Source organism: Hippoglossus hippoglossus, chromosome 2, assembly GCF_009819705.1.
Source record: "Hippoglossus hippoglossus isolate fHipHip1 chromosome 2, fHipHip1.pri, whole genome shotgun sequence".
NCBI lineage: Eukaryota > Metazoa > Chordata > Actinopteri > Pleuronectiformes > Pleuronectidae > Hippoglossus > Hippoglossus hippoglossus.
The window spans coordinates 10,065,949-10,078,716 of record NC_047152.1 but is presented as its reverse complement, the minus strand read 5'-3'; the positions used below and the strand labels follow the sequence as shown (position 1 = coordinate 10,078,716).

The window sequence follows — 12,768 nt, the reverse complement described above, 5'->3', positions numbered from 1 at the left end:
CGCACTCGTGCTCTCTGCCTCCCAGGTTTGGAAGTACTACAATGCAAATACTGAAGTGACTCCCTCAGACCGAGTTCTGTGGTCATGTGACATTTTAAAGGGGAATTCCAACATCTTGGAGACCTGCAGTGGGATCACATCCGAGACTCCAACAATGACTTTATGGGAAGGTCACAAACTAATCTCAGTTTGCTGTTTTGAGAGTGTGTGTGTGTGTTTGCCAAAAGCATTCCTCCTGAAGTAGCCACGGCAGTTTATCATTCCTCCCATTAACCTCCCGCTCACCTTAGCAAACACAGCACTTATATCTTCTGGAATCCTGCGCGCAAAACAGATAGACTCGCAGAGAATCAGGTGGAAATCCACTCTGGCACGCAGCAGATATGAGACTGTCTCCCCCAGAAAAATGAGAGGAGTGGTTCTAATCTAAATGGGGAAAGTCTACTTCTAGAGAAAGTGTTCTTAAGTGGGAAGGAGGCCGAAGTGGAGCGAGTGTGAAGTGAGTTCTTACCTGTCCGAGACATGTCATGGTGTTCCCATCCATCTGCTCACACTGGCTGTCGCACTCCAGACACACAGATCCGTTGGCGAACTCCCGCACTTCCCTGATAGAGATAGAAATCAAGAAAGAGATGCATGCATTATAGATTTGAGAGCGTAGCCACATTGAAATATTGATTAAGAGACTGCTGAGGGAAGATTTTGAAGTGCGCTGTGTGCATATGTGCGCTCGCTGAACATAGGAGCCCTTTGATTTTAAATCAACACAGCAGCGAGAAATCAAGGTTAAACCTTCATTTACTCATACGTCTCCACGATTCCTGCCTGCGCTGACAGAAAGAGTGCCCCCTGGCAACGGGGCACGGAGCTGCCCAAGACTATTTGGTCAAGTTAAAGGCTTAGCATGGTCAATATGCTAACAGAGCAGGCTCATGAATAACGAACAGCTTTTTAAATCACGGGCAAACCCCGCGGGGACGTACAGAGAGCTGCTGGGAGGGCAGGAAGAAAAGAGGAAGGGTGGTGGAAGAGGCCAGAGAGAAGGTGAGGGTTGTTGTTCGGGTGAGGAGTGAGGAAGAGGAGGAGGAGGAGGAGGAGAGCATGAGGAGGAGGAGGAGGCCCCCTGCGGCTCTACAGGCTCCGCCCCTCGCCTGAACGCTGCTTCACACGAGAAACACAAACTCAAGACCCAGTTTTCTGAACATTTCTCATGTGTGAAAACAGCTTCAGAGAGTTGCATGTAGCTCATTCCATGACGGGCTTCTTCTGAAGGAAGGGAGGTAAACAACAAAGCTCAATATTGGGTTTATACGCAGCAATTATATCGGCAGAAGCTGCAAAGAGCCTGAGGCCAAACTGTTGAATGCTTATACATCTATGCATGTGTGTGTGTGTGTGTGTGTGTGTGTCTGTGTGTGTCCATGTGTGTGTGTTTGCAGCCGATCTATAAATCTCTCCCTTGTTTGTCTCCGAATCAGAGCATTATCTTGGGATTCTGTTTTGAAGTGCGGCGCCCCCGGCGAGCAGAGCCCGGCTGCTGTCAATACCAACCGCTGCCGATCAGAAACACTTTTCACATCAGAGCGATCGATCAGCGGACGCACACACACACACACACACACACACACACACACACACCCTCAGTGGAGGATTCACCCGGTTACCAACAAGCCCCTTTCTCACAGCGCTGGGATAACGAGAGGAGAGGAACCCTGTGTGTTTGTGTGTGTGTCTTGTTGGGTTTTGCATGTGCGTGGAATAAAGATCCAACAGATTCCTCTTTGTGAGCTGTTTTTATATGATCTTGCAGCAGCAAACTCACATCCCCTGTGGGTGTTTTTGCATTTTCCACTGTTGAATATTAGAATAAATTCTCTCAGACTTTGTGCTGCTAAAAGAAACGAACACAGAAGAGAGACGTACGAGTGTATCACATTTAAGGGGCAACAGTAAAGAAGATAGGATTCTTTTTCGCTGAGTGTTGGTGTCACGGCGTTTTTGCACAAGGTGTCCTAACACACAGTGTCACGGAGCGTCCTCTTATTAATAATGTTTGCAGTGGCCTCAAAAGGAAATTCCCATTGCTCTCTTCACATTCCTTCTTTGTCTTCTTTCTCTCCCTCGTTCCAAAATAAATGAGGTTTCTCTCCTGGAAGCTCCATCCATGGGAATCCTTTAAAAGGGGGCCCGGGCGGCGAGGAGAGAGCTCCTTTGTTGCACGGGGTTAAAAAAAAACGCACACGAGGAGAATGGGTGGGAGACAAAGACCTCGGCGGCGGCGCTCTCAAGGGTCATTTCCATTCAGTCCAAGCTGTTCCTCCTGATTGGCCCCCTTCACGGCTGGAAGTGCGCACCAAGGCCCCGTCGGAGGGGGCGGCGGCCTGGCGGGGGATTAGCCCTGTTTTAGCTGGAATTTAAGCAGGACTGCGGCCACCGTTCAGACCGGAGCGCGGCCAAACCCACCAGAGCAACTTTTTTAATTAAACACTTTCAACGCCTCCATAATCTGCAGCCTCCCTCCTCCCACAACCCCAGCGGACGTCATCTCAAGCGCTCTCCTCGGCTCTGCCTTTGTTTTATTCAACAGACGTAGAAACTGGGGGGAATTAGTGCCGCTCCTCATTAAGAATGGAGACATAACGAGGGCGAGCGGAGGAATCTGGAGGTTTGGAAACCACCAACCCGAAAACATATTTAATGAGATTAAATCCGTCAACAGAGGAACAAAGGTTCAAGGTTAACAAAGATATTAAGATCATGTGCAGATGGAGTACAGTAAGATTTAGGAAACATACTGTTTATCACATGCAGCTGAATGTCTAATAGATATTGTTTCTTCTGTATATTTGCAAAATCAATACCTGCAATTTTCTGCAGTTTGCATGACATCATTTCATTTTTGTTTGTGTCTATGATAAAAAAAATTGGATTGGACATGTCTTTAAGTAATGTCCAATCCCATCCCAGGATGTCGTGTGCCTCCTGGGGCCTGCAGAGGAAAAGCATCAGCTTCCCCGATACACGAGACCAACAGGCCGTAAACCTCTCTCCCACTGCTCAGCGTTTAGTTCAGCTACAAATATTTATGACTCTGGAACTTTATTCAAAAGGTCCAAACGGCAGATATCATCTGGACTCATCGATTCCAAACAGCTGCACGTGAAAGCCGGCTGTCTGCATTTTACTCCTTTCTGTCTTGTAAAGTAGGAAAGTGCTGAAACAGTGAGTCTCTCTCGGCACTGGATTAGGGAGATGTTATATTTAGACACGCAGCAGCCTCCACTCCTAAATCCTCAGATAAAGTTCCACTTTTTATCACTGGTGACAGTTATTGAACCAAAGAATATCCAGAGGAAAACAAGGGTTTTGAGATTCTGAACTTAGCTTCACGTGATTGTTCCATAGTTTCATTTGAACTTTGTCTGACATACGTACGTCCTGTGGGAGGAGTCTACCTACACTTGACTCTGATTGGTTAGTTCCTGCTGCTCGTAACCACCTCAGTGATGCTCATTCATGAATCCTTAATGTTTGTGGTAAAGCAGTGGTTTTATGTTGTCGTCCCGTTGACCTCAGGCTGCAGCTTCGTCTGACTCACACACGTTTTATTTCTGGTTTTAGTCTCATTCACGTAAACACCCGCTGCTCTGTTTGTCACCACAAGGAGAATCGTTCACCCGACACTTAGCAAGTTAAACATCCAGGCGGCAAACACAAAAAGTAGACTTTCTGAAGAGCAAATCAAGTTTGGTGTTGGTTTGAGCGAGACAAGAAGAATACAGTAGCAGTCGCTCGGGTATAACACACATCTGACAGAAGAGGAAGCTGCTCCTTTTCTGCCAAAGATGCGTTTTTGAAGCTGTGTTTCTTGGCAGGAGGTGACTTCTTACAGCGGGCAAACCCTCAGGTTATAGACTTTTGATTCCACAGTCATGCCAGTGACACAAAGCCAGAAGTGGGCCTTTCCAATGTTACTTATAATACATCACAGCGACCGTATTTACAGTAGGGGAGAGGAGCGTGGTTCAGCAGCGCCCCGCCACGCGCCTTCCCCTCGCCCGCCTTCTTCAAAGCCTTCGCTGTGAGCTGTTTTTCCCGGCAACTTCAAAGCTTCCCTTCCACAAACGTTGCCGGGAAAAGGACGGAGCAACAAGTCAACATGACCGAGGGTTGCTCGCTCTCGCACGCCGCCTCCCGCACCCGTACGTGCACGCCCTCCTCCCTCCGTCCCCCGAGGGAAAACACAAGCTCGACTTAACCGCTCGGAGGAAAGTCGTCTTTTTCTCGTGGCAGGTGCTGCCGGTCTTATTTTAGACGGGCGCTTTCAAGTGGTGTGATGCACAGCGTCTCCTCGTTCATTCAAGAGTAGCACAAAAGGGCTGGAAAGTGAATCTACAAAGAAGACTTTCTCCCCAGGTGAGTTGGCACTGATCTTTTTGATGTGCCTCTTGGCAGCGCAAAGCACTGACCTGAATGTGATGATTCACACTGGAAACAGAGCAGCGGTGGTTTGTGAGGACTCTCCGGGGGCCACTGTCACAAATGTCACTCATTTCCCAAACTCAAATCTGTCGTGGAGTCGTAATAAGATCAGATACTTCCACAATGTATTCAAATTAATCTTGGACAATGGATGTAACACGCAGCTAAATGTTCCTTTTAACGGTTGGAGTTCACCGTGTGAAATCCCTTATTGGTTCATCTCATTACCTTCGAGCCAATTGGCAATTAGACTCTCCTCCTCCAGAGCCCTGGAGGATGTTTTCACTTCATTCTCATGCACCAGGGCCGTTTAAATTGAATCTACTTCCTCCACTTGTCGTGTGCGGCCCGTCTCCGAGGGGAAACGACGCGGCGTCCCGCAGCAACGACGGCCTGACGTTCAGGGAAACGCTCGTTCTTCTGAGTTAGGTTTCACAGATCGGCTCAAACGGACGACTCACCCTTCGAAGAGGCTGCAGGACTCCACGCAGGTGCGGCCTCGTCTGAAGTACCGACAGGAGAGACACTGGTCCGGCCCCGGGCCCCAGCAGCCGTCGTCCGAACACATGCCGTCACACACCATCCGCTGCTGAGCTGTGGAGACGAGGGAGGGACATGGATTAATGTGTGTGTGTGTGTGTTATAGCTGGGGGGGGGGGGGGGGGGGGGGGAACATCTGTATTCTCCACACCTCTGCAATTAAAGACCCACCCAGGATCCTAAGCCCTTTTTTTTCTGTTTGTTTTCATAATCGATGGCGCTCATTGGACTGGAGTGTCCTCCGTCTGTCGGTGAGTGACACACACGTCCCCGGTGAGGATCGAGCCTTGTGTCAACAGCTAAACAGTCAATGGTGGACAGAGGGGGGGGGGGGGGGGGTGAGCCTAATGAAGAGATTGATCTCTAACATACACACACACAACACTCATTAACTGGCTATTGATATCAACCGCAGCCTGGCAGGGACCAGAAAAACTACGGTGGCCCGCGAGTGTGTTTTCTGGTCTCTGTCACAGGGAGCTTGATCAGAAAAGACTTGATCAGAAAAGACTTGTAGCAGAAGTTGTCAAGGATCAAGTAGAATTATCGCCCTGTGGTTGAACGCCTCTGGTTCCTGTCTGCTTACATGTGTATATGAGGGAACTGTGACCTTTGACCTTTGACCTTCGACCACTGATATTTAATGTTAGTCTAATTGAACATTTGTACCAAATTTGAAAGGATTCTCTCTCTCTCTCTTAAGATAACGTGTTCACGCGTCAATGAACAGTCCCTTAAGTTTGTTTTCATCAAGATCCGTGAAATACTCTCAAGGCGATTGGCCAAGATGGATCTGCCACTTTGATCCAGATCCACCTTTAAATCTAACAGCGTCTTCTCTTGGCCCACGTTCCATCCGTCCAGGAGTTTTGTGTAAATCTGTTCAGAAGTTTGTAATCCTGCTGACAGAAACACAACCCCCTGGTGGACGCAGTAATAAAACTATTCTGTATCTTGTCTTCTCACTGAAGCTTCCTCTGTGGTCAGTTTCCACCATCTGCAGCCGAGCCACATGTAGCCTCCCGGCAGCGAGCGTAATCCACCGCGTGACGCATTAAGCACTTTCCTCCCAGGGAGCTGAACAAGGGCTTTCATGTCCAAGGCCGAGGAGCAGGAGACGCCCGTGACACCGTCTCCTTGGAAACAGGCATGATGGTGTGTGAGGTCGGGTGGAGCAGCTCACATGTGCGGTTTGGAAACACGGGAGAGGAAATGAGTTCAGGAAGACTTAAGTTACAAGAGGATCCACAAAATGTCCGGACTCTATTTCCAGGACATTTTGTAGAGTTCATTATTTAAATTGGTGCAAATGCGCAAATATTTGTGGCTTAATTTAGCAGAATTGGGACATTTATTACTTTTGCAGCGCAGCTTTTGTGGAGTTTGTGTTTTAATTAAGTAACTTTTTGCAGACAGAATGATTTAATACGCTGAAGTGTTGCAGAGAAGAATTAAATTAAGTGTTATGATCCTGTTTTTAAGAGATTCTACCTCGACAATCTGCCGATCTTTGCAAACAGTGAAACATTTAGAGAGGAGACTTGTCTCCATCCCACCGACGACACGGAACTCACTGCATTCTTTTGGATCTCGGTTGTTGCGGATCAGAACCTTCTGGCTCGGCGTCCTGAAGAGCGACGTCCAGTTGACGGTGTTGTAGAAACACAGGCGGCTGTTGTTGAAGATGTAGACGTTCCCGGCGCTGATCTCGTCCAGCGACTGGAACTGGAGGGAGGAGATCCAGCGCTGCTTCAGGATCAGCAGAGAAATACCACTTCCACTGCAGGAGGAGCAAGAGAGGAGGCATTCAAGGTTTAAAACAAGAAACAGTCAGGAGGAAAGAGCTGGACATGAAAAGGTGGGAGAAACAAAAGGGAGAGAAGAGGAAGTGAGGGTTTAAAAGACGAACATGGGAAAGGACAGAAGAAGAAAGAAAAGGTAGAGGGTGTGATGAAGAGTTAGAGAAAGTAGGGGAGGAGGTTGAGGGAAAGGAGGGAAATAGGACAGAGGAAGAGGAAAGAGGAAGGCAGGACGGGAGGAAAACAAGAGGACGTGGACACAGACAAAAAGAAAGAAGGTGGAACAATGCAGCGTAAAAGGAGAGGAAGATGAAGAAGATGAGACCACTGAGCCACATGTTCACACGCACCTGTAGAGAGCTCGGCCTCCGATGGTCGCCAGGCTGGAGAAAACACTCAGATCCGTCATGTTCTCCGGCCACGACTGGATGTTGAGGAAACCTACACACAGTTTAAAAACATTGAATGCACAAGTGTTCATCGATAAGTGATTTTCAATGAGGAGATGATGACAAAAGAAGCAAGAGGAAATGGGACAAGGAGTCGGAAGAACCCGTCCTACGAAGTCCTCGGAGAAGACGACGTACACTAATTACCAAGATGGATTTAATATTCAGCACAATTTGTCCGGTTGCACTTGGCTTTAATGACAGATTATATCAAATCAGCATGTGTGGAAATGACATTAAAGGGATGGAGCAGGAAACGAGTGGGATAGAGCAGCCATTGCTCTTCCTTATTGCTCTGGTTTTCATTATGAAAATGCAGTTTCACTCCATTAGGTGTTTGGCTCAACTGCAAGTCACAGTTTAATATGACAAAAGGGTTTGTATATGAGGTACCGCTCATCCCTTTAGGCCTCTTATAGCTAATGAATAAACACACACACACACACACACACACACACACACACACACACTGCTCTAGATACTGTGAGCATGTACAACTACCACACACACACACACCAGCAGCAACATAATACCCATCAGACCAGCTTTTAGATTTTAGCATCAGCTTCCATCTTTCCCGACGCCTCCGAGGCCTAATAGATTACACACACACACACGTACACACACACACACACACACACACACACACACACACACAGACACACACACGTTTTCCAAGGTGAGTCCAGTGAGGTGGTTTTTACCTGTGATCTCTTTCACGGTGCGGAACGCGTTGAGGCGCTCAGGGTCCAAAGGTCCGATACCGTGATACATGTCCCTGAAGTGGACAGGAAGCAGACACACGGTTAAAGTAAAGAACTTCATCAGTAAAACAACAAACACTGAAACACTGCTGTTCTCCTGTAGATTCATTTAATGCAGCAACACAATGTAAGACCTGCTCCAGCTCCCCCTGCAGGTGGGAGGCCTAATTCACATTTTTATCAGTGTGGTCAATATGAAAGTTGTGTGTGTGTGTGTGTGTGTGTGTGTGGTATCAGGCCGTCACCCACCCTTTAATGCCCGTGATGAGGAAGATGAGGTTCCCGTTGATCTTGGTGCAGTTGACGAACAGATCGATGTTGCTGGCGTCCACGGTCTGAGCCGTCTGCAGGCTGCCCGTCCCGATGCCGTCGCACACTGACAGATCACACAACACACACACAGTCACACTTTACCCCCCCCGTGTAATTAACAGTGTCGCTGCTCTCGCCGTGAACAAATCGTTTCAGATATATTTTCAAAGTGTCCTTGTGCAGCTCCGACCTCGTCTCACGAAACCGCTATTAGCTTTTAATTCTCCACTCTTCTATGAAAATAGAGCCCCAGCGTTTGGAGCGTGGACGAGGCCGCGGCCCCTCGCTGTGAAAGCACGGACCAATCCGCAGCCAATTCCTCGCTGTAATGAATTCATTACATCTGCATTAATTAAACTGGCGGTCTAGTGTGAGCCAAGTATTTCTGACAGAGACGGGGGGGGAGGAGCGATGATGAATCAGGTTGGCATTAAGTGGTGTAACCAGCTTTTGATAGTGATTTATACCAGCCAATTCCATATCTGAAATGTTAATTTGTTATCATTTCCCACAGTTCCTCGGGCTATCCCTCATTAACCCCTCCCCGCAGCGTGACGATGTAATCAAGAGATTAGCCAATCAGTGGGCGCCGCGGCCTCGCCGCCGTCTTCCCCTCCAAAGGGGAAGTTGCCTTTGTGAGAGCACCAGGAGGAATCTGCTGCCTGATTCCACGTTGTTATTCTTTTAGCCGACGCTCGGGACCAGTGAGCAGGTCAGAGAGAATCTCATCACGGGAACACGCTCACTGCTGTGAGGGTCAAACCCGTGACCTTCGTCTGGGCAGCATTTGTCATGTTCCTCCTCCAGGTCGTAGCCTGGTCCCGTCCGAATGAAGGAGTGCGCCTGCTGATATTTTGTGGGATTAATTCGAATCAATAAATCGGTCTTAAGTGTATTTATTGGAATTTAAACACAGCTGAGCTTTCTCTGTTAAAACATAAATTACTTTTCCCTCTAAAGCGTTTTGAAGTAATTCCTTGGGGCGACTGTTGATCCAGTATCATCACCGTTCGCTGAAAGCTATTAGATTAAAAGGGTTTAACCGAGTAAGCTCTTGTACATACAGTAAAATGCAGTGCAATGGAGGGAAGCCGGGGAAACGAGGGGAAAAATAAAACGTCTGCTGGCCGTAGCGTGTCCTGCGCTGCACCTTCCTCCACGTAATATAATAAAGCTCCATCTGTCGTCTGTGTACGTCTCTCTCAGACAAATCTGCAGACACTCCCTGGGACAACAAGCAATAAAACACATCATCATTCCCACTTTCATCAAAGCCGCGCTGCTGATGGAAGGTAAAAGTCACTCAAGGTGACACACTGACACTTGTGCTGCAGCCATCAGACCAAACAATGTGCCTCACACACAAACTGTTTCCAGACTGACTCATACATGTGTGTGGGTCACGGTTTGAATCCCTCTTAGGTCGGGGGTCTCTCTCTGTGGAGGGTACATGTTCTCCTCGGGTCTGCGTGTTTTCTGCTGCTTCCTCTTACAGCTCAAACACAATAATTGGAGACTCTTAATTGACCATATGCAGAATCACATGCACGGACCTGCAGCGTCACATCTTGAGGTTGTTTCTACCTCGGTCCTGTAGTTTGTTCGTCAGCAGCATAACTCACAAGCTACTGAATGAATTTCCACATAACTCGGTCGAGGGGCCGAGAGGGAACTCATAAATCTTTTGGTGTGGATCTGCAAAAACCACTGGATGCAAGAATGTTTAAAAATCTCTTGCAACACTGACAAGATTTTGACATTTCACTGATTTCCAAGAGAAATACATGGATCTCACTCGTGTTTTGAGGACTAACATCTATGAGTGTGTGGAACCAGGATCTAGTGGATTTAAATGGTGGTTTAGAAGTGGCCATGACGAAGGTATGAGCTCTACTGTGCCCATTTCAAAATGTACCGTCCATGCTGTCATTCTGCAGGATCTTATCAAAACCCTTGTTTTACCTTTGGGACAGATGTCTGTGCAGGGGATGCACATCTTGATGCGGTTCTCCTCCACCTCCATCTTGTTGCTGGGACACGCTCGGACACAGGAGCTGTAGTCCACCACGAAGTTATCTGCGGGATCCAGAGGCCGTGTTAATAACAAACGACTCACACTGTAGATTTCATCACGTGAATCCATTAAAATCACAGCGTTTCCTCCTCTAATGCTGAGAAATGAATCATCTTTTAATCACATTTGTATAATGATCAAGACTAATTGTGTATATTGCTCAGGGAAAGTAATGAACCATGTTTGTGTGCGAGTGCGGTTTGCTCATTTGAGGATCAGTGGAACTTGAACGTTCAATCTGTTGATGCAGCCTCACTTCTATCTCTGCTCTCTGACTCCACATCCAAAAGAAGCAGGACTGTTTTTTTTGTTCTAGCTGCCAGAAGCTGAAACAGACGGTGCAGCAACTAGTTGAGTGAGACACAATTTATTTATTCATGTCTGAGTCATTTATCTCGACTTTAAGTAATCGCCTGGAGTCTGATTTCAGGAAAGATGAGAGGATAAATGCTTCTTCTGCAGCGGACACCACGGCACAGACGATAAAACCTAATTATGAGCATCTTTGTTACTGCAGTGTTATGTTTCTGTATCTGTATCTGCTGGAGGAGACTTACGTGGACATTTCTTGACGCAGAAGGCTCCGTACGTGTACCTGGCTCTGGGGTTGTGCTCTAACTGAAAGGACGTGGGGTTGTACACGAACGGCTGAGGACACTGGGTCACACACGCGCCGCTGTCGTTGAAGTTGGTGCAAGCCTGGGGGAACAAAAAAAGAGAGAGCACCGAGTATTACAGCAGCATTTCATCTCTGCGTCACATGTGGACTTCTTTCACACCAAACGGGAGAAGAGCCGGAGCCGCTGATCCACAGCCGCGATGTAAACGCTGAAATGTTTCCCCATAATCCCCTTAAGTGTTTCTGTCGTCTGTGGCTACAGGCTGAGGCGACAGTAATTGGATTGGATGAACCTTTCTGTGAATTACAACCACAATATCCTCGCCACAAGTTGGCGCAACAGGAGGAAGTTGAGGTGATATTAATTGGAACACTGAATCACCAATTTGGTCTTTGAAGGGAGCCACTGCGGCTGCTTTTTTTACGGCCCGCGTAATGACAAACAGTTTGTCAGGCGGCAAACAAAGTGGATCGTTCTCTGTCGGCGAGGATGACAAACAGATGTTGCATGAAAGACATGGACAGAGTGAAGGAAGCTGAGGGAGGGAGGGAGGTGTCTGTGGAAAGTTCAAATGAGAAAAAGTAGAAGATGAAGGAAAGAGAGACAGTGTGTGTCTGTGTGTGTCTGTGTGTGTCTGTGTGTGTGAGACGTACGAAGCAGTCTGTGTCCTTGGGACCCGAGCAGCCGCCGGCACACTCGCAATGGCAGCAGTCGCTGACGTAAGGCCCGAAGCATCGACCGTCACACTGCTCTGCACACACCGTCTTTGTCACTGCACAGGAAGAGAGAAGACTGAATTTTAAAGGTCTGACACAAACACAAAAGTTCTCACACGTTCTCGACACCGCCGCCCTCTCGCTCTGCAGCCGCACGCCGACAGCATCGGATGTGGAGTTCAGGCCGTTAACACATTTGACATTTTACTCAAGAGCGAGGTCTTTCCCTTTGAGAGCAGGACTCTGGTTTTATTTCAAGTTCAGATTTTGTAACGCTCTCCACAGCTTGTTTGAGACACCGGCTTCTTGTCCGTGTGCTTGAAGGAAAAAGAAGACGACACCTTCCTGAAGCAGGAACCAGCAGGTCGCTGGGCGTCTTCTCCTCTCGCGACCTTGAACGACCCTCTTCTCCTCAAACTGTTCCAGCGTCAGCTCAGTGGGAAGTTTCTCCTACATGAATAAAGTTTGGGCAAAAATCTACCGAGCCCCTCTGATTCACCAAATCTGCCTCTCGGCCAACTGGACCCACACAGTCCAACTGTGCTCGTAATTCCCAGAAAGCCCGGCTTTATCTGTTGCCGTGCCAACTCCTGTGGAAACTGAGCGTTTTGCCTCATTCTTTGAAGCAAACTGCATCCGTCAGTGTTATTAGCGCGGCGCTAACACTTGGCTTGTACCTAAGGTTGCTCCAGCCTCCCTCATATTAGCGCGACAGTGGGAGATGCGGCAGCCAGCGAGTCAGCAGGAGCTCGGAGCTGAGGCATTAAAAACTGCTGCGCTCACTATCTGTCGGGGCTGGAAACATAATGATGCAGGAGAGAGGAAAATAACAAGGCTCTGAGTCTGTGTTAGTGAGAGGAAAACAGCCTCTCAGTCTGTACAACCAGATTAAAACATCCTATAATTATAACCACCACTAACATTTCTCCTGCTGCCCTCGTTCCTCTGAGGTTTTATTAACGCTGCTGCTGCTGCCAAACACAAATATTGTACTATTCCTTTATCTTATTTA

The 12,768-nt window shown here is 47.9% G+C and overlaps 1 protein-coding gene across 3 annotated transcripts in view; it reads right to left on the bottom strand.

Annotated features, from left to right (window-relative positions):
* LOC117776946 (receptor tyrosine-protein kinase erbB-4-like) overlaps window positions 1-12,768 on the bottom strand; it is a 185,700-nt gene that overhangs the window by 41,922 nt on the left and 131,010 nt on the right. For all 3 annotated transcript variants that reach the window (XM_034611380.1, XM_034611395.1, XM_034611388.1), the window contains exons 6-14: window positions 11,694-11,812; window positions 10,978-11,119; window positions 10,309-10,422; window positions 8,284-8,410; window positions 7,975-8,048; window positions 7,172-7,262; window positions 6,597-6,802; window positions 4,944-5,076; window positions 512-605 (exon numbers count right to left, since the gene is read on the bottom strand). In XM_034611380.1, the coding sequence (XP_034467271.1) occupies window positions 512-605; window positions 4,944-5,076; window positions 6,597-6,802; window positions 7,172-7,262; window positions 7,975-8,048; window positions 8,284-8,410; window positions 10,309-10,422; window positions 10,978-11,119; window positions 11,694-11,812 (1,100 nt within the window). The remainder of the gene's footprint in view (window positions 1-511; window positions 606-4,943; window positions 5,077-6,596; window positions 6,803-7,171; window positions 7,263-7,974; window positions 8,049-8,283; window positions 8,411-10,308; window positions 10,423-10,977; window positions 11,120-11,693; window positions 11,813-12,768) is intronic.